The sequence below is a fragment of the Salvelinus alpinus genome, chromosome 15, assembly GCF_045679555.1.
Source record: "Salvelinus alpinus chromosome 15, SLU_Salpinus.1, whole genome shotgun sequence".
Taxonomy (NCBI): domain Eukaryota; kingdom Metazoa; phylum Chordata; class Actinopteri; order Salmoniformes; family Salmonidae; genus Salvelinus; species Salvelinus alpinus.
This window is the reverse complement of record NC_092100.1, coordinates 47232213-47256392: the sequence shown is the minus strand read 5'-3', so window position 1 is coordinate 47256392 and position 24180 is coordinate 47232213. Positions and strand designations below refer to the sequence as shown.

The window sequence follows — 24180 nt, the reverse complement described above, 5'->3', positions numbered from 1 at the left end:
TTGCCGAAAACCATTGTAGGCGCACAACACTTCAGACACTTGTGGAGCATGAAGAGCTCCGCTCACTGACGTTTTGCCAGGAGCCCGTCTTCAAAGCGACAGCCTAATCCCAACTAAAAAGAGACATAATTATGCAGATAGGCACACACTTTGGAGTTTCTGACCAGAGATGCACATGTCTTTTTAATGGCTGTTTTTCAGGCCTATCTGCTAATGACTCAGGCTGTTGGGATTCGTCAGCATTCTGACACTGCAGAGAGAGAGGGAGAGAGTGATGTACACACCCTCCCATCATTACGCATGCAGGCTGCAGCAGCCTCAGCAGACCCCACCCAGACTGGTGCAACACAAGTCTATACCGACAATATACTAAGTAGGAGAACTCCACCTCACCAAACTAAACTGACACCTCAAAAACAAAAAACAAAACAGAGTGCATCACTATAATCAGGAGGACTTCACATTCCCAGTGCTCATTGTGGCAACAATACCGGCGATGACATGCCATCGCTATTTGGGCGCGAAGATATCCCCTGTTTGAAGAAAGCTGATGGTGATTGGTTGTATTTGTGGTTTTACCCTGCGGCATCATGGGTAAACATTTCCTCACACATCCCTCATACCCAAATCTATTGAGTGATGGCAGAATGACATTGGGCTTGTAGACAAGGCGGGGGTGTGGGAGGATCCAGTACCTGACAATGGAGGGGTAGAGCGGTTTAGGGAAGAGGTAGGTTAATTACATGTTTACACCTGACTGGGCGCTGAGGAGAGTGACAACGCTGTAGAGGGTCACTGCCTATAGCAAAACCTCTACTGTAGTCACTCTTGCCATGAGGTAAATCGATCTATCAATGCTTTGCTATGCTTGTTCAAATTTGGTAACAAGAATCTGGGCCCTAACTCTTGTAAAAAAAAAAATGTTTTGTCGGTGTAGTTTACATTTTTGCTCCTGAAAGTCAAACTGTGACTCAAGTCTTTATAGGTTTGGTCCACATGATATCGCTTTCCCCTTCACTCAGGTTCCAACCATTTTAGGAGGGCCCCAACCCCACCTTGCAGCCTGCGGCTAGCTCAGTCTCACTCCCCCCTCAGTCTCCCAGCCTGCATTGATTTTTCAGCAGGCATCTGTAGTGAAAGTTAAGCCGTAGAGAATGAGAAAGGGTACAAACACGAAATACCCTGTGCCCACAGGGCACCAGAGGCCATGGGAGGCTAATGAAATCACCCTCCCCATCCCAGAGCCTTAATCTGGGGCCAGATCTGAGGAGGACTCCTCAAAGCCCACGTTCCCAGGTAATTACAGCGGAAAACAATATGGAGGTAGTGACAGAGGGTCACATCCTGTTGTCTCCTCCTGTGACTGGCCCTTAGGGGCTGTTCAGCAGCCAGGTCCTGCCCTCTTTCCCAATGTCTCAATTCAATGGGCTTTATTGGCATGAGAAACATATGTTTACTTTGCTAAAGCAAGTGAAATAAACAATCAAAAATGAACAGTAAACATAACACTCACAAAAGTTCCAAAGGAATAGAGATGTGCAAATAGTTCAAGTACAAAACAAAAAATAAATAAACAAATATGGGTTGTTTACACAATGGCGTTCTTCACTGGTTGCCCTTTTCTTGTGGCAACAGGTCACACATCTTGCTGCTGTGATTGCACACCGTGGTATTTCAACCAATAGATATGAGAGTTCATCAAAATTGGATTTGTTTTCAAATTCTTTGTGGGTCTGTGTGATCTGAAGGAAATATGTCTCTCTAATATGGTCATACATTTGGCAGGAGGTTAGGAAGTGCAGCTCAGTTCCCACCTCATTTTGTGGGCAGTGTGTACATAGCCTGTCTTCTCTTGAGAGCCAGGCGGCCTTTCTCAATAGCAAGGCTATGCTCACGGAGTCTGTACATAGTCAAAGCTTTCATTTATTTTGGGTCAGTCACAGCGGTCAGGTATTCTCCCACTGTGTACTCTCTGTTCAGGGCCAAAAAGCATTCTAGGTTGCTCTATTTTTTTTGTTAATTACTTGACACATTGGAAATAATTATCTTTTTATTTTCTCATATTTATTCTTTCCAATGTGTCAAGTAATTATCTTTTTGTTTTCTCATGATTTGGTTGGGTCTAATTGTGTTGCTGTCCTGGGGCTCTGTGGGGTCTGTTTGTGAACAGAGCTCCAGGACCAGCTTGCTTAGGGGACTCTTCTCCAGGTTCATCTCGCTGTAGGTGATGGCTTTGTTATGAAGGTTTGGGAATCGCTTCCTTTTAGGTGGTTGTAGAATTTAACGGCTCTTTTTTGGATTTTGATAATTAGCGAGCATTTTCCTAATTCTGCTCTGCATGAATTATTTGGTGTTTTACGTTGTATACAGAGTATATTTTTGCAGAATTCTGCATGCAGAGTCTCAATTTGACCCCAGACATCATAGAACTCATTGCCCTTTATGGTTGTAACTAATTTAAGTATTTTTAGCCAGATCCAAAATTGTATACTGAATTTTATGTTCCTTTTGACGGCGTAGAAGGCCCTTCTTGCCTTGTCTCCAAGATCTTCCACAAAGCTGTGAATGTTACCTGTGGCGCTGATGTTTAGGCAGAGGTATGTATAGTTTTTTTGTGTGTTCTATTATTTTTGTCTTACTGAGATTTATTGTCAGGGCCCAGGTCTGACTGAAACTGTGCAGAAGATCTATGTGCTGCTGTAGGACCTCCTTGGATGGGGACAGAAGCACCAGATCATCAGCAAACAGTAGACATTGACTTCAGATTCTAGTAAGGTGAGGCTGGGTGCTGCAGACTGTTCTAGTGCCTTCGCCAATTCGTTGATATATACGTTGAAGAGGGTGGGGCTTAAGCTGCATCCCTGTCTCACCCCACGGCCCAGTGGAAAGAAGTGTGTTTTTTGACAATTATACACCTGTTGTTTGTATACATGGATTTTATAATGTTACATGTTTCCCCCCATCCCCGCTTTCCATCAATTTGTATAGCAGACCCTCTTGACAAATTGAGTCAAAATATTTTTTGAAATCAATAAAGCATGAGAAGACTTTACCTTCTCTCTCTGGGTCTTCAATCTTGTGTCTCAATACTGAAACTGCCAAGTTCCTCGTCCTTTTTCCTTTGACTACTCAGTAGGTCTATAGGTGAAACCGAATGTTAGTTTTGGCTATTCACATTATTGCGTTGACATATCCAGGCATTTGAGTAGAATCAACAGTTGCCCCAAAGCGCTTAACAGTAAGCCGGATCATAAGTCATGCAGGATATGATAAAGAGAAGAAGCCATTTATGAATATTTGGGCCACAGCAGTAGAGAACCACAAGGCATCTGCCCACATCGTGTATGAGTGAAAGCGAGGGGAGGGTATCAGCTTTCAGAGCCAGTCCTTTGTTACTACCCACTATAGAGAGCAGGTCTGTCTAGGCCTTTCTCTGTGGGTTAGCTCTCTCCTATGCACTGCAGGTGTCTACATGTATGTGTCTGAGGCCTCAGACCTCTCCACTCATGCCTACGCCACATGTCCAGGTGACCATACATCACCTCTCCTGTGACACGTCGTTAAACAGAACAAATCACAGCACCCCAGGGAAGACCGCAGCTTCCTCCACACACACAAATAACCTGATTAAAAAGTAAGATATACAGGCTTCTATCTCAGGACTCACACACGCAACATCACAGTATTTACATGGATACAATACAATCCTCCACATCCTGATATATTGCACATATTTGATGTAAATCCCCAAGCCATAATTTTGATTACGGAGCTGATTGTGTAATTAGAATCATGCTTAAAATGTAGCATTATAATGAGCAATATTATAGCCTATGATTCAAAGACTTTGAAAACACGGTGAATAACCCTTTTCCATTCTTCATGGGTGTCCACTTTGGCTAAAACTGTATTTGCTCTACTTGGGTCAGTGACTCATGACTAAAAGAACTGAACAAAACAGTGTCAGGCAGGCACAGTCTATTTCCAGACCAACCTGAGCTCAATAGACTAACTTTGGATTGCTGCATGCGTACTGCTAGTGCCCCTCCAGACTCAACCATTATAAAAATGAGATGCCTAGGCCTACAGAGACTTGCACTATGCTCCATTTCATTCTAACCCAAAAAACTAAAGAACCCCCCTCAAAAATGTGCATGACAAAAAAAAATCATAACCGCATTGCAGCCATATCTGTCAGAGCCGGAGGCTCCACACTACACCCACCAGTAAGGCAGCCACATGGGACAGGAGGAGCAGGGGCCGAGGATCAGGGGGGCAGTGTGCACTGGACAGAGGGGGGACAGTAGCGGGTCAGGAAGTGAACAAAGGAGATAAAGGGGGGGGGGGGGCATTCTGTCGTGTTTCTCTTTGCTAAGCCTGCTCATTCTTCAAGGCCCCTTCACTTCTACGCTTTCAAGATGCATGACTGGTGAACAAGATGACTCTAGCACAGACTGTGTGGGTATGCGCGTGTGTGTATTCTCAAGTGTGTGCGTGAGAGAAATTAACTATTTCATTATCACATTGTATTTACTGAAATGCTGTACCGCTATGGCAATATCTACACATTGTATTTCATGCCCATAAAGCAATCAATCTGAGCGAGAGAAACATGTGTGGGTGCCTGTCTAACTCAGCAGTTCCTGCAGCAGAGGTGGTGACTCAGTGGGGATCTTTTACAGATATTTTTTGTTCCTGTCTGTATGCCCCAGCCTACCGGGTGATACAGTAGAAGCCAAGCTTTCAGGTTGGGCATCCCATAAGAGATATGGTGCATCCATTCTGGAAACACGTCTGAATAGTGCAGTCACTAACAAACATAGCACATGTATGGAAAGCCAGAGGGGTCATTACATTGACATCTAAGCACATTTATGCGCAATGACCTTAGCATTATGACCCCTTTGGCTTTCCACAAATGTCTAATTTCTTCTGTAGTTATCATAGGGACCTAATTTCAGACAGAGGACAAATCCTCTCCAAGAAACCCTAAAATAGAGTGCAGGCAGAGCCAAGGACAGAACAGAGGTTTTACATTAAACTCAGTGAAGACCAAAGGAGGACCGGCGTCTTTCTAACCACTTCTCCATGTGTGGACCGCTGGCAGCAGGCACACAATGAGGAACATGGCGCACAGATCTCTATCTCCTGAATGGGCCTTTCTTTCTCAAAAAGAACATCCGTGTCTGGAACCGAACCCATATCTCCAGGGGAGTTCAGGCCGGCCCGCCGCTCACAAGACCAGCCTGGAGCTCCCAGATCAGACAGCCAGCCCACCGCTCACAAGACCAGCCTGGAGCTCCCAGATCAGACAGCCAGCCCACCGCTCACAAGACCAGCCTGGAGCTCCCAGATCAGACAGCCAGCCCACCGCTCACAAGACCAGCCTGGAGCTCCCAGATCAGACAGCCAGCCCACCGCTCACAAGACCAGCCTGGAGCTCCCAGATCAGACAGCCAAGCCCTCCTCCAGACAGGCCTGGGCCCTCTCCTCAGTCTCATGCTTCCTACAAAAGGCCCTTTATTGTGTGATAAGCCAAGGAAGACCAAGGGAAACTACTCTTCCCTCTTTCCGGCACTACTTCTCACAGATTGGGGACAGAGTTAAAGAAAAACGTGGCAGTGGCCACATAAGCCAGTGGAGACATTTTAAGGGTGTCCACAATGGTGAAACGGCATTGAATTTTTACATAAGGACAGAGGGTAGCTTATGTTGCCTCCGAGCTCTAATTCAAATCAGGCTTAGAGGATACAATGGAGACGAGGTCTTTGGCTGACATTTTATTGAGCGTGGTGTTTTAAAAAGAGCAGCTTCCCCCTCTTGTCTCCTCCTCATTGTGGTCCTGGACATCTGTTTGAGGCTGCCTGGCTGAAGGAGTGGCCTTTGGCTATTTATTTGGCAGGTCAAGAGGTCAAGGTAGAAGAAAGGGGGAAGCGGGTCAAAAGATCAGCAGATGAATCTCCTCTCCATCAGAACAAAGAGCAAATGCAACCTGTCTGTTGTCCATTGTCTTTCACTCCAGGTGACAAAAACCATAACTGCTGTGAAAATAAATAAATAAAATGGAGCTTCTTGGTATAACCACACACACACACACACACAGGAGAAATGGTGAAGTTCCCCCCTATCCAGAAACACTAGTAAATGGCAGCAACAATTAACTAGCAATCACTAGAAGAATATTAAAATGGGTGATTGTTTCAACTACTTCAGACACGAAGAGGAGCATTTATATGCTAATCCCATAGAACATTAGCACTACAACCACTAAGTTAGTTCGCCATGAGGTGGAAAATCACATACTGTAAAACTAAAAATAAACTGATTAACCACAGTGGATGCACACTGTTTAACAACTAAACAAATCTATTGTTACCCAGCGGTCTTTGTCAATTCCAGGAAATATGACTGACCGCCTATTTTATGAAGGAGGGAGACATGCCTTGACAGCACAATAAAGACGGCTCCATTGCTGTCTCTGACAAACATTGGATTGTTTCAAATTCCATTAAATTTGCTGTTGAACCACGTAGCGAGGCGGGTTGCGAAGAACACCAGGTAGAGCAATGGGAAGTAGGAATAGCGGAGATGGGCTGCGTCCAAAATAGCACCATATTCATTATGTAGTGCAGTGCTTTTGACCAGGGCACTACATAGGGAATAGGGTGCCACTGGGCTCCCGAGTGGCGCAGCGGTCTAAGGCACTGCATCTCAGTGCAAGAGGTGTTACTACAGTCCCTGGTTCGAATCCAGGCTGTCAGACAGCCGGCCGTGATTGGGAGTCCCAATGGCGGGGCATAATTGGCCCAGCGTCGTCCGGGGTAGGCCGTCATTGTAAATAAGAATTTGTTCTTAACTGACTAACCTAGTTAAATAAAGGTTCAATTAAATAAATAAACAAATACAAATTGGGATTCAGCAAGGGAGGCCATGCTGCTTGGGAACACCCAAAACCAGAGCTTAGCTTTGGGATGTATCTATACAGTGGAAGAGAGAACAGACAAAGCCACACAAATGAGTCTCACATAATGCCATGGATAACACTGTACATCAGTAACATATGACAGTAAGGACAGAAAGTTTGGCCAAAAAGCGATGATATCCACGAGAAAATATTGAGAGAAATAATCATAAAAGATCGGCCACCAGGTTTGGTCAGACATTGAAGTGGAGAGGGACATTCGTTTCTCCAATTTGGGGCTGAGCCAACCCCATATGCCAACAAGAAGGCCTAATCATCATATCATCGCTGTGACACATCCACTTAAGAGAGTCTTCTCTGAACGCATCAATAATGGATGAGATGACTTCATGACTCAATAGTGTACATGTCTTGGTAATGAAGTGGTTTCAGTACGGAGTCATCACGTTACCTTATGCACTTACAGTACCAGCAATGCATCTCGTGATCTTCTGCATCTAGGGGCAGTTTCCCAGACAAAGACTAATCCTGGAATAAGAGATATTCAATAGAGATTCTACATTGAAATAGCTTCTTAGCCCAGGACTAGGATAAATCAGTGTCCAGGAAGTAAGTCCAAGGCCTGAAAATGTTGTGGCTTATTAAAAGGGAAGAAGTGGAGACTTGTGAGGGGATTTGTTGAGGACGTGTTAGCTTTAGCCTGACTTCTTCCCAGGGGGTTGTTACAGGACAAGCCATGTACCTGAGCCTAGCAGCAACAGCTTGTGGACAAATTGCTGTAGTCACTCAGGCTTTAAAAATAGAAAGGAGGAAGCGAAGTGGCAGATGTCACATTGTTTAAGAAAATTGTGGAAATAGGGGGGGGGGGGGGCTGGGACCGACTGACTCAGCCTGCCTTCTAGGATGTTTACACTTGTCTTAAGAGATCCCTACACTGCAAAATGCATAAACAGCTTACCTCCACACACCAGAGGAGTTGGCTAAACATGCACACAGAATAAAACGACTTGTCAACCGTGAAACTGAGAGGCGATGACCTGAACCCTGTCTAATTCCTAGTCTGAACTCATATAGAGACACACACACTGAGTGTACAAAATATTAAGGACACCTGCTCTTTCCATGACAAACTGACCAGGTGAAAGCTATGATTACTTATTGTCACTTGTTAAATCCACTTCAAATCAATGTAGATGAAGGGGAGGAGACAGGTTAAAGAAGGATTTTTAAGCCTTGAGACAATTGAGACATGGACCAGTTTACAAAATGAGTATAGAGTGCAGTGATGTGTCCTATAAGGAGCATTGATGGCAAATCTGATGGCCGACTGGTAAAGAACATCTAGCCGCTCGAGAGCACCCTTACCTGCTGATCTATAAATTACATCTCCGTAATCTAGCATGGGTAGGGTGTCATCTGAATCAGGGTTAGTTTGGCAGCTGTGGTGGAAGAGGAGCGATTACGATAGAGGAAACCAAGTCTAGATTTAACCTTAGCCTGCAGCTTTGATATGTGCTAAGAGAAGGACAGTGTACCGTCTAGCCATACTCCCAAGTACTGTAGCCATACTCCTGAGCTATGTTGATGTAAAATGAGAAGAGCGTGGGGCCTAGGATCGAGCCTTGGGTTACTCCCTTGGTGACTGGCAGAGGCTGAGACAGCAGATGTTCTGACTTTATACACTGCACTCGAGGTAGTTAGCGAACTAGGCCAAAGACACCAATACTCCTGAGTCACCCCACAATAATGGAATGGTCTACCGTATCAAAAGCTTTGGCCAAGTCTACAAAAATAGCAGCACAACATTGCTTAGAATCAAGGGCAATGATGACACCATTGAGGACCTTGAAGGTTGCAACTTGACACAACTGTGGGAAGCATTGGAGTCAACATGGGCCAGCATCCCTGTGGAATGCAGTTCTTGAGACAAACCGGTGCACCTGGAACCTACAAACATACTTCGTTCAAAGTCACATACTTTTTTTTTCGTCTTGCCCATTCACCCTCTGAATGGCACACGTACACAATCCTGTCTCCTCCCCTTCATCTGCACAGATTGAAGTGGATTTAACAAGTGACATCAAGAAGGGGTCAAAGCTTTCACCTGGTTCTTAATGTTTTGTATACTCAGTGTAGATGTATTGTCACATACACCGGATCCCCCCTAAGGGAAGCATGTATTTTTGATCGGTAGTGTGGTTCTCAAAAGGTCAAGAATCTTGAGGATATAAAGACACTGATAGCAGGCGAGCAGTTAAAGAGTGGCCTTAATGAAAGGGTTACTACCTTCATTAAAAATAAATTTTTGTTTTTTTAAATGAGTAGAAAGATCAGTGGAAGCCCACCCCGAACAGGCTGTTGGTCTGTGTGTGTACAGTGCATTCTGAAAGTATTTTAACTTTTTCCACATTTTGTTACCGAACAGCCGTATTCTAAAATGTATCAAATAAATTCCTCAACCTACACACAATACCCCATAACGACAAAGCGAAAACAGGTTTGAGATTTCTGCAAATGTATTAACAATAAAAAACAGAAATACCTTATTTACATAAGTATTCAGACCCTTTACTGTGAGACTCGAAATTGGAGCTCAGGTACATCCTGTTTCCATTGATCATCCTTGAGATGTTTCTACAACTTGATTAGATTCCACCTGTGGCAAATTCTATTGATTGGACATGATTTGGAAAGGCACACACCTGTCTATATAAGTTCACAGTGCAGATCAGAGCAAAAACCAAGCCATGAGGTCGAAGGAATTATCCGTAGAGCTCAGAGACAGGATTCTGTCAAGGCACAGATCTGGGGAAGGGTAACAAAACATTTCTGCATTGTTTAAGGTCCCCAAGAACACAGTGGCCTCCATCATTCTTAAATGGAAGAAGTTTGGAACCACCAAGACTCTTCCTAGAACTGGCCATCCGGCCAAAAACGTTTTTTTTTTGCTTTGTAATTATGGGGCATTGTGTGTAGATTACTGAGAAAAAGAAAAAAATGTAATCAATTTAAAAATAAGGCTGTAACATAACAAAATGTGGAAAAAGTGAAGAGTTCCCGAATACTTATGTCCATTTGCTGATCCTTCCCAAAGATTTATACCCAACTCAGCCCTACTGAGTGGCAGGCAGCAGCCTCGCACAATGGACAGTCTAGGGGTCTGTCTGTCCGTCCGTCCATCCGTTGGTCCTCTCGGGAGGATCAAAGGAATGGATTGGCTGCCAGGCGGGGTGGGTGAAATCCCAGCAGCCTCGATCCACAGTGTGGTCCAATTTCATTAACACCGCATATCTCATATCAGCACTGCTATATCCTGATTCCCCATCCAGCTCATTACCGGCTCTACAGTCAGGTCCTGTCCCACCCAGAGAGCCCACTCTGTGACTAACACCACAAGCAGACAGAGATATGGGGGGGGGGGGGGGGGGGGTAATGTGGCTTGCATTTTGCAGGGTTAAGGAGTAGAACGGAATTCAATTAACCAGTGTCAGTTACTGATGCTGTAGACATCTGACAGCAGGCATTTTTCACATGATTCTACATGTAAAATAGGTGCGCACTCGGTTCGCAAATTACGTTCAGAGGTGCTAAGTACTCTCGGCCAGTAAACGCTATTGGTGTGTCTGAGCCCTTAGTGTTTGGCTTTGGGATGGGGTCTGGCATGGGATGGGGCTGCACTGTTGTCCCAATGTCTTTTGTGGCCTGAGTGAAAAGCACAGCAGGGGTGGCCCTTGTGTTTGTGCTCAGTTGAGTTTATTAAATAGCAACAAGGGTGATTGCACACAGATGGTGCTGTCAATCACCTACCGCCCACACCAACACCCATCGCCATACCACCAGGGGTGAAGACAGCAAGGCATATCCAAAAGGCGGCAAACCTCGGCACAAAGCGGAGGGGGCTGTGGAAAACAGATGGTAGGTGTGTGTGAATGGATGTGTGTGGTGTGTTTAAAGACGACGTGCTGTAGAAAGTGTCTGAATCCCATTAGCTTCTCTGAAGCCTGATCTTTATTAACACCCCTGTTCCCTGGGGCATTAGTGAGCTTAACAGGAGTAGAGGCTGAGCTCTGTTAACAAATTCCCTGTTACTCTGTTAGAATCTCAGCTGACACAGAGGACTTGACTCTTGAGACAAAAAAAATGTAGTGATTTGGATCCGATTAAGATTCATGCACTGGCCTGCATGGAAAGTTAACGAGGCGACTTCTGTATAGTACGAATCAAGTCCAAGAGAATATATAACAACGGAGTTCATCAATCATTTCGCATTTTGAGAATAGAGGAACTTGCATTTTATTACTGTATTTCTGGCTCCCGAGTGGCGCAGAGGTCTAAGGCACTGCATTTCAGTGCATGAGGCGCCACTACAGTCCCTGGTTTGAATCCAGGCTGTATCACATCCGGCCGTGATTGGGAGTCCCATAGGGCGGTGCACAATTGGCCCAGCGTCGCCCGGGTTTGGCCGGGGGGAGGCCGTCATTGTAAAAAAGAATTTGTTCTTAACTGACTTGCCTAGTTAAATAAAGGTGAAATAAAATGACATGTCGCCATTCAACCCTGCATAGCATGGGGGAACAGTGTTCATTAACACATCTCCAGTATAATTAGCTAGGCCCAGGAGTCAGCAGCACGGAGCCATGCGAGCCGAGAGTTAACGAGAAGATGAGATGCCACCCCAAAATAAGGCGGTGACGCCGACAGCCGGATTCAGCTTAACTCGCACTTCACACACCCTTTATGGATGTTTACCAGGCGAGGATGAAAGGTGACAAGGCACGGCCATTGTGAGACAGACTTCTTTCACAGCGTCAACAGAGCATGACCATGCACAAACCGTTTAATCTCGCACCATTGTCTGCCACCTCAACCAGAACGCAATCACACAGACCACAGAGTTTGAATGTGGCTCATAACCTGGCACATGACACCTTTTAGTCTGTTCCAGAATGAAGATGCTGAGGAAAAACAGCTGCCTGCCCATAAACTGCTCGCTGGTGTCACCCAGCAGCCTCCTGGGAACAGTTTGACTATATTGCTAATCAAAGTCCTGGTATTACATGCTCCGAGGCACCGCCATAAAAATCGGCTGTGTGATCATAGGAAAGCCACACATGATGTGGATCTCTTAGTGTCATCAACATCTCTGTAGAGGACATTGAGTCTATTACATACTGTAGGAAACAGCTGGTAACTCGGAAGTCCATCCAGATTGGCCATTTGAAAAAAGTCCTGACAGTCTTTTTTTGTTATTTGGCATGGACAGTAAAAAAAAGTAATGAAAAACAGGATATCCTTGACAAGAGTCAAGTCTTTAGGAAACTAGTAGGCAGAGCAGCGAGACAGACAGACAGCAGAAAACTCCCCGCATGTTCAACATTCTGAGCAAACTTTCTAAGAGCTGCTCTTGTTCGTGCGTCTTCCCTCTATAGGACTATTTGGTAATGACCTGTAAAAGAGAAGGTCTCATAGTTTTGGCAATTCAAAATGGTGGTGTCAGCACACAGCTGCACGATGCGCCACAGGTACAGCTGGGAATCATGTCTAAATAAAGAGCAAGCAGCTTTAGTGTGCACGGCTCTCTGGAGTACCACCACACATTTGGATTCACATAGACTACCGTCTCTGTGCCTCACCCACCAGCCAATCACAGTACTGGCAGTGCTGGGCTTGTTTTGATTACTCATAGAACTAGAAGTCCACTTCTATTTAGTTATGAGCTATTAAATCATGTACACCATCTATTTTGTTCCAGTATACTCACACGCCAGTTTTTGCTCAAGTAAACAAAATATGAATCTACTGTATGTAGTCAAGCTAAACAACATGCTTTACCCCAATACAAATCCATTCTATTAAAACATAACTCGAACAACATGGGCTATGCTGTGTGCCCCCACCCATTGCCTTGCATATATATGAACACTCCCAGCCATCCTCATCAGCAATGCAGAGTGGCAAGCATCTCATTTCAAAAGCTGTGGGGCAGACCACATGGGGCACCCTTTATGATGGTTTAGGACAGGACCCCTGTCAGCAGCTAGTGGGGACTGGCCGACAGAGTCACGACCCAGGGCCACAGACGGCAATGCCATCGCCAGACATCCAACCAACAAGAGGGGCCTCTGGGGTCAAGAGAAAACAGACAGGGGAATGTTGTCGTCCTCGGTTCAGAATGACAGATGAAGTCCCATTTCACACAAACCCCTCACCTGGCTTAAATAATGAGCTATCCAATGTCTCATGATAATACATGATGTATAGGCCTTAGTCAGTGAATAGAACACATGGACGTCTTGATGAAGTTTAAAACCTGATGTTAATTTCAGAGTCGCAGACTTCCCAGTAATATAGCCAATTACTCATTTCCTTTAACGTATTATTTGGTGGGGAAGAATAAAAAGCTGTTCCTGGAAGATGCTTAAGAAATGAATGGCGGTTGAATGACAGATTAGGCTTTGATTGAAAACACTGCCAGCCTGCCAAGAGAGACTGCCAAGACAGACTGCCAAAGCCAGACTGCAAAAAACTCCAGAGGATTAAATAAGAGGATAAACTATTGACTTAATAATAATCACTCTTAGCTTTTCTCCACAAAGCTCTCAGAAGTTGTCAGTAGAGAGTGGGAAATGCTTTATACTTCTTTGCAAAGTAGAATCACTGGAGTTGATGTCAGGCATATCTGTCAGGTGGACAATGTTTGACGACTAGTAGGATAAAAGACCAGTACTCATGAAAAAACAAAAAATAATAATAATAAATGAGGCTGGAAAGTAGCACATCAAACAGACTCTCCTTTCCTTTGTGGATGCTTGTTGTTCTGCTCCTTGAGGAATCAATGTCTGTACAAAAGTCGCCTCCGGCTTCAGAAATAGGCTTTGGCTAATGGTCATTTGCATGTGAAAGGACCCATGAGCACCAACATGTGACGTTCATAGAAGCATGTCAAATTGGGTGTCCAATGAAAGCTAAGAGTCTATACAGTTTCGAACTTAAGACATACTGTATATACCTATTTTCAACAATTTTCCATCCTAAACATTAGGAATAAGCAACGGATATGATTTATTGTCAAACAGATTGAAAAGGGGTCTTAGAAAACATCTAGCAGAAAAAGTCTTAAGGTATTAGAGACACATCAGAACACAATCATTTTGAAGTCAATACCCCCCTGCTAACTAATATCAACACTTACAGTTGAAGTCAATACCCCCCTGCTAACTAATATCAACACTTACAGTTGAAGTCAATACCCCCCTGCTAACTAATATCAACACTTACAGTTGAAGTCAATACCCTGCTAACTAATATCAACACTTACAGTTGAAGTCAATACCCTGCTAACTAATATCAACACTTACAGTTGAAGTCAATACCCCTGCTAACTAATATCAACACTTACAGTTGAAGTCAATACCCCTGCTAACTAATATCAACACTTACAGTTGAAGTCAATACCCCTGCTAACTAATATCAACACTTACAGTTGAAGTCAATACCCCTGCTAACTAATATCAACACTTACAGTTGAAGTCAATACCCCTGCTAACTAATATCAACACTTACAGTTGAAGTCAATACCCCTGCTAACTAATATCAACACATATTTACTTTCAGAAAAAATGTCTGCCTTCTGTAAGTTTAAGAAACATTGACTTAATTCCGTTACCAAAAACCCACATATCTTAAAGATATTTTCTAATTTCTCTCCCTAATGAGGGAGAATAATGAAAGTTAACAGAAGTAACAAGGTAGGCCTATCAATTAGTTATTGTGTTTTTACTGATATTCATTTTGTTTATGAATGTGTTTAAAACGCAAAATCCTGTTACCAAATTGGTAACAGAATTTCTGAAAAATCAGTAATGGAATTGGTTACAATTTTTTATTTATTTTATTTAACCTTTATTTAACCAGGTAGGCAAATTGAGAACACGTTCTCATTTACAATTGCGACCTGGCCAAGATAAAGCAAAGCAGTTCGACACATACAACAACACATAGTTACACATGGAGTAAAACAAACATATAGTCAATGATACAGTGAAAAAAAATAAGTCTATATACAATGTGAGCAAGTGAGGTGAGATAAGGGAGGTGAAGGCAAACAAATATATGTATAAATAAATAAAAATATAAAAAGGCCATGGTGGCGAAGTAAATACAACACAGCAAGTAAAATAAAAAATAAAAACACTGGAATGGTTGGTTTGCAGTGGAAGAAAGCGCAAAGTAGAGACAGAAATAATGGGGTGCAAAGGAGCAAAATAAATAAATAAATACAGTAGGTAAAGAGGTAGTTGTTTGGGCTAAATTATAGATGGGCTATGTACAGGTGCAGTAATCTATGAGCTGCTCTGACAGCTGGTGCTTAAAGCTAGTGAGGGAGATAAGTGTTTCCAGTTTCAGAGATTTTTGTAGTTCGTTCCAGTCATTGGCAGCAGAGAACTGGAAGGAGAGGCGGCCAAAGGAAGAATTGGTTTTGGGGGTGACCAGAGAGATAAACCTGCTGGAGCGCGTGCTACAGGTAGGTGTTGCTATGGTGACCAGCGAGCTGAGATAAGGGGGGACTTTACCTAGCAGGGTCTTGTAGATGACCTGGAACCAGTGGGTTTGGCGACGAGTATGAAGCGAGGGCCAGCCAACGAGAGTGTACAGGTCGCAGTGGTGGGTAGTATATGGGGCTTTGGTGACAAAACGGATGGCACTGTGATAGACTGCATCCAATTTATTGAGTAGGGTTTTGGAGGCTATTTTGTAAATGACATCACCGAAGTCAAGGATTGGTAGGATGGTCAGTTTTACAAGGGTATGTTTGGCAGCATGAGTGAAGGATGCTTTGTTGCGGAATAGGAAGCCAATTCTAGATTTAACTTTGGATTGGAGATGTTTGATGTGAGTCTGGAAGGAGAGTTTACAGTCTAACCAGACACCTAGGTATCTGTAGTTGTCCACATATTCTAAGTCAGAGCCGTCCAGAGTAGTGATGTTGGACAGGCGGGCAGGTGCAGGCAGCGATCGGTTGAAGAGCATGCATTTAGTTTTACTTGTATTTAAGAGCAATTGGAGGCCACGGAAGGAGAGTTGTATGGCATTGAAGCTCGCCTGGAGGGTTGTTAACACGGTGTCAAAAGAAGGGCCAGAAGTATACAGAATAGTGTCGTCTGCGTAGAGGTGGATCAGAGAATCACCAGCAGCAAGAGCGACATCATTGATGTATACAGAGAAGAGAGTCGGTCCAAGAATTGAACCCTGTGGCACCCCCATGGAGACTGCCAGAGGCCCGGACAACAGACCCTCCGATTTGACACACTGAACTCGATCAGAGAAGTAGTTGGTGAACCAGGCGAGGCAATCATTAGAGAAACCAAGGCTGTCGAGTCTGCCGATGAGGATGTGGTGATTGACAGAGTCAAAAGCCTTGGCCAGGTCAATGAATACGGCTGCACAGTATTGTTTCCTATCGATGGCGGTTAAGATATCGTTTATGACCTTGAGCGTGGCTGAGGTGCACCCATGACCAGCTCGGAATGCTCCGGTCCGAGTCGCGTTGCACAAAAGTGCCGGTAGATTATCGAGCTAAAGGAATAGCTGATGACCACAAAACGTGGGCAGCTGAGACACCAACGCTAGCCAGCAGACCGGCTAATTTCTGGGCAGCTACAGATTAGCTTCTGGCTAGCTATCGGATAGCTTCTGGTTAGCTTTCTGGCTAGCTTCTGAATTAGCGCCTGGCTAGCTTCCACGGTGGATTTTCAGATTTGAGGTAAATAATACTTTTTTGTAATTGGTGAAGCGGGTTGCAGGAAAGCTTTTGCAGGAAAGCTTTTGTAGTTGAGTTCTTGGATAATAAAATATATAAAAGATATGCGAAGAAAGGTGTAAATATATATATATACAGGACACGACAATACGAAACAGAAATGACGTCTGAACTGCTAAGCCATCTTGGAACGTCCCGACGTTACCTGAACGCTCATCTGGGGCCCGCTAACCGTTAGCTGTCTTATCGGCTGCTATCTGAATAAGTATATCGGACAATTATTATTATTATTTATTTCTTTTATTTTTTTCTTGGGTCACTATATCTATTTTGCCAATTTGGATTGATTGACAATGGGAATTGACAATGGGAAATCATAGTAGTCACAAACCACAGTTGGGTCACCTACTACAGTCCTCCCTTCCACTGACATACTGCTATTTTCTCTCTCTTTCTGTCTGGTGGTCAAAGCAAGATGTGAAAACAGTCTGGACTCTCCCTCTCTCACATTTACATTTAAGTCATTTAGCAGACGCTCTTATCCAGAGCGACTTACAAATTGGAAAGTTCATACATATTCATCCTGGTCCCCCCGTGGGGAATGAACCCACAACCCTGGCGTTGCAAGCGCCATGCTCTACCAACTGAGCCACACGGGACCAATTAATGTCACCTCTCCTAGCCCTTACTGACACCTACCCATGAGCCCCCTCTCTTTATATTTACTGTAAGCAACATCCTCACCCACTGAACATCCAAGAACGTTGAAAAGTAGTTGAAATTTGTTCAGTTGGCCCTGGCCTTGATTTAAACGTCCACAGATGTCATCTTTTGGTCCAGTCCGGACCAGCCTTGCTTTCAATGTTCACAGATGTCCGGACCGGCCTTAATTTTGCCCAAACATAGACATCTATCATTGGACCAGATCTGAACCATCATCGACATCTATGTTTTACATGTTTGGACAGCACAGTACCATAGAGTGCAGTAAAGAATAGTAGAGTTTTTCAGTACAGTCATGTAGAGTAGAGCTCAGTAGAGTACAGTAAAGAAGAGTAGAGTTTTTCAGTACAGTCATGTACAGTAGAGTTCAGTACACTAATGTACTGTACTCTACCTTGCTGTACTTTGATGTCCAAATGTGTGATTGGTTCAGATTTGGTCTCGACCGGACCAAGCAAATTTGGTCTTGATTGGTGGCGGAGCTCATTAAAATATTAGCCAGTATGTAGAATACCCAAATATTCAAAGTAGAATATTGCATATTTCTACCTTTGTGTACCCATTTAGGATACATCACCATGAAGAGAACGACATTCATATCCAATATTATGCATGTATGTAGTACAGATCAGGGACCCACGATGAAAATGCTGTTACCGCAATTCTGTTACTGGGTGTAAATCCACTTCACCTGCTGTAGTTCAATAACCAAAATAGATGTTTTCAAAGTCAAGGTGTCATGTCATAGCTGACACCCCATTCTTTCTGCTGACATCTTTGAATCTTAATGTGGAGCAGATATTTAACAGATATTTAACAGAGTTCTTGGAAAATGGGGTCACAAACTGAGGGAGATTTGACTGAAATTCTGAAATTCTGTTACCAAACTCTGCATCTGTACAGTACTTCCAGTAAAATGTGTTTATGTAAAATGTTCAGTGTAAACCGGTAAAAACAGTCCTCGTGCATAGAGTTGTTTGGTTTGACGTACATTTTAAGTGAAGAATCGATGTCGCCGCGCAATTCCGTTAATATTAGGGCAATCCCAAGCTAACTTGCATATCTAAACTCTTAGAGACTCCCTATCAAAGCTGCTACAAAACTGGGATGCCATAAGGATTTTACAACCTAGTGTTTACAGTGAATGGAGAACGTTGTTTTTAGTAAGTAGCCTATTTTACAAGTATAACTCATGTCCTTGATTTCTGTAACACCAAATGTCTTCATTTTGAGCCGGTTGGAGCCTAGCAGGACTGGGACGATACCAGTACCGTGATATTTTCTCTCTTTGGTCCTTCAAAAACCTGCTAAATGTAAAATATTGTGTACTATAGCTTGGGAAATATATAAATGTTACTCTGAATGACAACATAATTGTTTCCTAAAGGAGTTAAATCCTCTTTGTGTGGTTTACTTGCCGTGATACTAACGAGTATCGCGATACTGGTATCGGTCCCAGCCCTTGAATCTAGTAAATTCCTGTAAAAAGTATGATCCAATTTTTTTTTTTACATAATGATAGTGACAGCTTTAGCTGAGTATGAACATTTAAAACACCTTTCCTGGTAATGGTCAGGATTATGGTGAATGAAAGAGCCAAGAAATTTCTATACAAATCAAGATGCTGGGAGTAGAAACTGGTGGCAATCTACCCTTAACATACTAAGATGGAAACGTTTTTCTAAGCATAGCCACTCTTTCAAACTTGTATCACACAGACTGGTCTATGGCCAATGTGTAAGGGAGATAGAGTCCATTCCCTTGTTTACAAATGTCGCTGAAATCATATTAGCCCATGCTTCCTACCAGTACTCATGACAAACTGGATGGCTATATAGGATGAATGTAGAACACATCTAAGGTAAATCATCTTGAACAGACACTTCTCACACTGAATAAACAAAAGTTAGAGATTTACAATGCAAAGTTGACAGCAAGGTATGCAAATAATAGGATAATGCCATTATGGAACACTCCCTTTAACCTAATCATGGGGTAAACTCAATCTTTCTCAAAACGTAATATGTGGCAAACTACATTGAGTATCTACAAACACAACTGTAAAACCAACAGCCAGATCAAGGCTGATTGGCCATAGAGTAACACGCTGTCTGTGTGCTCTACTCAGCCCTCCGTTCCCCATCAGGAATGGTACAGTCGTTCTCAGTTGTATCAGCCGTATCATTACAAACGGATGGTCCCGCACCCAGTGTCCCCTATGACTGTGCATTCACCTTTCTATTACAGGCTGAAGGGCCTTAGTCATCACAGGCGAAGGTGCTGCACACATTCCTCGCAAATGAGAGCTTCTCAAGCGTACACAATCTGGTAATTCCTCAAGTGACATGCCCCCCCCCCCCACCCACCACCACCAGCCCTCTCTCTGGTTTGAAGGTTTGCTATGGAGATGTGAATAGGTGGCATTTCAGAGCTCCTAACAGCTCTGGAGAACAGCAGTTCCTTGGCTGGGGGCCAAGTCCTCATGGTTACCACAGAGCAGGTGCAACTGCCTCTTTCCTGTGCACTTTTGTCTGGAAAAGAACCTTCTGTCTGTTTGTAGGGGGCTTGGAGGAGACTGGAGAAGTTGGAAAATACACATACACGTCGGCAAGCTAAGTATCAAGAGAAGCACCTGTATAAACACCAGGTTTTATTGCTAGTGTTTGTTATTTTTAGATCCAGGCTTGGTTGAGGTGACAAGAACACTCCAAGCCAAAGTGGAGCTATTTAAATCAGTACCTTCGGTTGAGAAGGATTAGGACACGCCTGAAATAAGATTTGGGTTAGACTACTTTTGCTGACCTGTGTTGCAGACAGTGACCGATGATGGTATATTTGAAACAAGTCATACATGACATGAGGAAGGCAAAACAAGTGAACCCAAAATAGGGGATAGAGCATTTGAGAACAGTGAGGATAAAAGGGAACACAGACTGACAAATGCTAATCTTTCAATCTACCTAAATAGGTTTCAATCTCTCGCTCAATATTCAGTCAGACTTGTATATAATATTGGATACTAAACCAGAATAGAACAGTTTGTTCAATTATTTTTACGTGGCCCAAACATCTTTTTGATCTCTCATCAGTGACTGAAGCCTGACAAAAGCTTTAGTGAGTTAAAACTATGCTATACGAGTAATTCCACCTGAAACAGTACAAGAAAGAGGGTTGACACTCACCATCTCAGATTGATCTGAAATAGTTTCTGTAGTTTGAAACAGATAAGATTAGCATTCCTGAAACATTATTTTGTTTAAATATAATTTCATCACAGAGAAATTAAGCTAATTTATTGAACCCAAATTGGACATTTTATTTTATAGGCAGGTAGCCTAGTGGTTAGAGCGTTGGACTAGTAACCGAAAGGTTGCAAGATCGAATCCCCGAGCTGACAAGGTTAAACAAATCTGTCGTTCTGCCCCTGAGCAAGGCAGTTAACCCACTGTTCCTAGGCCGTCATTGAAAATAAGAATTTGTTCTTAATAACTGACTTGAAATATATATTTTTTTATATAATCTTCAAAAAATATAGAACCCAACATCCAATTTGCACCATAATCTTTCATAACAATGAGTAAGACATGAGCAATCCATGAATCCCACACACACACACCACACCAATCCAACAACCAATATACAGTATCAGTTCTCTGTCTAACAAGTAGTATGGAGCTGCTGCTTGGAGTATTGCTTCTTCATCTTTTTTAACGTTTTCCCTGTGAATGTGGTGATGTTTTCCATTGAAGTCACTTGCATTATTTACCATAAATTAGTGTTTAAGAACAAAGTCTTACCCAATAGATGCCGCTGTTCCTGCTACTGCCACCACACCCTTATATCAATTATAATTATATTATATCAATAGCTGGATTCTTGTGTTTATTAAATGGATCACAACATCTTCTTTGCAGCTTTGGGTAGGAAGCCAATAACCTTTGCTCATGATGAAAATAAATGGTGTGGTCATCCTCACAATTCAAACCAGTCCTCTTGGAAAGCAATTCAGTGTGTCTTCTTTTGTAAGATGACATTTTTTAAACAATACAAAAACATATATACAAACGACAGCATACAGATGCACACAAACATCAATGACATAACACCTGCTCACACCCATCTCCAGCGCTCGCATCACTCTTTCCCACATGGCCTCAAACTGCACCATTTTATTTCTCTCCGTCACCCACGCACATTCAACATTTAGATAAAGCATTTGACCTTTCCATTATGTTAAGGATGGAGGATTTGTTGATTTGCAGTTATGTATAGTTTTTTTCCCAAGATGATTGACAAGAGAAATAACATCCAACCCACCGGGTTTCTCACTGCACCCTCATATGCCATGTCTTGAAATATGCACACAGACTGATTAAAAGTTCATTTACATTGTAATACTTCTGAATGCCAACTTTCTAGCTCCCCCCATAACTTTTGGACTTCATGGCATAGTTTGTCCTGCTCTTAGGCTTCATTTGTGTCCAGAAAACAGCTCCCCTGTGTTTGGTTTATTGCCATCAAAAAAGGTCTGGATTAGTTTGAACATTCCTGGTGAACAAGTGAACCATTAGGCAACAGCAATTCTAATGGTTTCAATGTTATGGTCTTTGAAGGTTAAAGTCCCAAACAAACACTGTATAGTGTTTTGTAATGGTGTTGGGTTGAATGGTAAATGTCACTGTTCACACTACATATAGAGATGTCTTTTTAAATAATTTTTTTGAAAACCATTTGAGTGCCATGCAATGGTTTATAATTGTATTATTTTATTAGGGTTGTCACATTTTAGTCACTAGCTAATTTCTCATTCAAAAGTTTGGGACTTGTAGGAAAAGTCTTCATATGGGAACTGCACCGTACCAATAGCCATCTCAGAGAGCTGCCATCTATTCAAGTAGAGTTTGGTTGAGAAGGACAAACGAAATTGCTTTCATGGAGGACTGGCTTGACCACATAATACATTTTCATAATAAGCAAAAGCTATTGGATTTCTAACCAAAGTTGCAAAGAAAATGTTGTGATCCATTTAATGAACAGAAGAGACCATTAAAATGGATTAAAGGGTGTGGTGGCAGTAGCAGGAACAGCGTCAGTAACAGCGCCCCCCCCACCCCCAAGATAGCGTGTGAATCAGTGGAGGCTGGTGGGAGGAGCTATAGGAGGACGGGCTCATTGTAATGGCTGGAATAGAATGGAGCCAAACGTATGTTTTTCATATGTTTGATACCGTTCCATTTATTCTATTCCAACCATTACAATGAGTCCGTCCTCCTATCGCTCCTCCCACCAGCCTCCACTGATATGAACACATAAACCATGGCAACACACAAAATGTGTAGAATAGCAGGAAATTCACTTTTTTAAAATAATTTCTCTCAGTCTCATTGCCAAAATGTACAGAATAGCAGGAAAAGTGCTTTAAAAATGCAAATTTCTCAGCCTCATTGCAAAATGTGTAGAATAGCATGAGATTAGTTATACAACTCCGCTCCATGGCAATGTGTAGAATTGGAGGAAATTAACTTTAAAATATAAACATTTTATCGTAACCTCATGGCAAAATCTGTACAATAGCATGAGATTAGTTATAGAACTGCAATTCTTGCTCAGACCTTGAAACTGCGGTATGCCACTGACCCATTCATATTATGGTCTGAGTTTAGACATTGGACACACGGATTTGGTTTGTCATTGAATAGAAGTTAGCCTCATGGGGATAAAATAAAATTAACCGAAATTATGTTCATACAACATTATAAACAAACGTACCTTTAACTTGACTCTCGTAATCAGCAATGATTTCTTTATCCTTTTTGAACTTTGTATTAGACATTTTCAGGTCGATTCAGAGTAGTTCGGAAGTTAAACTATTAGTCAACACAAAAAAAGTTCCTTTTCAAGAAAACGTTCAGTCCATTCTCCTACGCGAGTAGACTATTGCTGGAAAAGACTAGGCCAACACGAAATCCTGATATCAATCAATGAAATCACAGATAACCGCTGGCTATGCCGCGGCAGGCAGAGCGAAGATGTCGAGTCGGGGCAACAGCATAACCTTTGATAATCAGATCAACCACGCAGTAAAGTAAAACGTTACAATTTTCAACGCAGGTAGAGATGGCGCGATGTTTTACTGCACTCGGAGTACCAATATATAGTATGTAGACTTTAATCTTATACTTCCTTTGGTGCTCTAGTTTCCCCGGTCCCACACTTCCCATTTGCCTCGTTGTTTTTCACAGACAAGACTGACTGCAGCTCAGCTGCCGGGGAGTCACTGTGGAAATGGGAGGGATCGAAGAGGCATAACGGAAACAAGACATGGATTGACATGATTTTTGTCTAACCAGTAGGGTCGATTACAGGGGCGGACTTCGGGCCTGGCATTTTATCCACACCAGCCCACATCACTGCGATCCTCCAACAACCTCATACCAGCCCATGATTTGGTCGGACCCCCCCCAAAAAGGAACTCAGTCTGGTTTGAACTTACTACTGAGAGTTAAAATTTTAGAAAAACTGCAATTTCTAAATTTGGTTGTGCATCAGCAATTTTTCTCTTGTTATGTCAGTCACTGACAGTCACTCAATTATCCATGTCAGCTAACAATGTTCAGATTGGTAGTTAGTCTAGCCAACTATCTAAACTTTGCTTTAAAATTGCACATTTCTCCCAGCCTCATTGCAAAATGTGTAGAATAGCATGAGATTAAGTATACAACTTCTAATTTTTCTATTAGCCTCATGAGAAAATGTAGAATAGCAGGAAATTTGC

General features: G+C 42.8%; 1 protein-coding gene across 3 annotated transcripts in view; it reads right to left on the bottom strand.

Moving 5' to 3' along the window:
• The window catches only part of LOC139540195 (SLIT-ROBO Rho GTPase-activating protein 1), a 160456-nt gene extending 136776 nt beyond the window's left edge, over positions 1-23680 (bottom strand). For 2 of the 3 annotated variants that reach the window (XM_071343808.1, XM_071343809.1), the window contains exon 1: positions 23175-23679. In XM_071343808.1, the coding sequence (XP_071199909.1) occupies positions 23175-23238 (64 nt within the window). In that variant the 5' untranslated portion in view covers positions 23239-23679. Of the gene's footprint in view, positions 1-23174 lie in introns of all 3 variants that reach the window. The other variant, XM_071343810.1, reaches the window with a different exon arrangement.
• Positions 23681-24180: the final 500 nt, after the last annotated feature.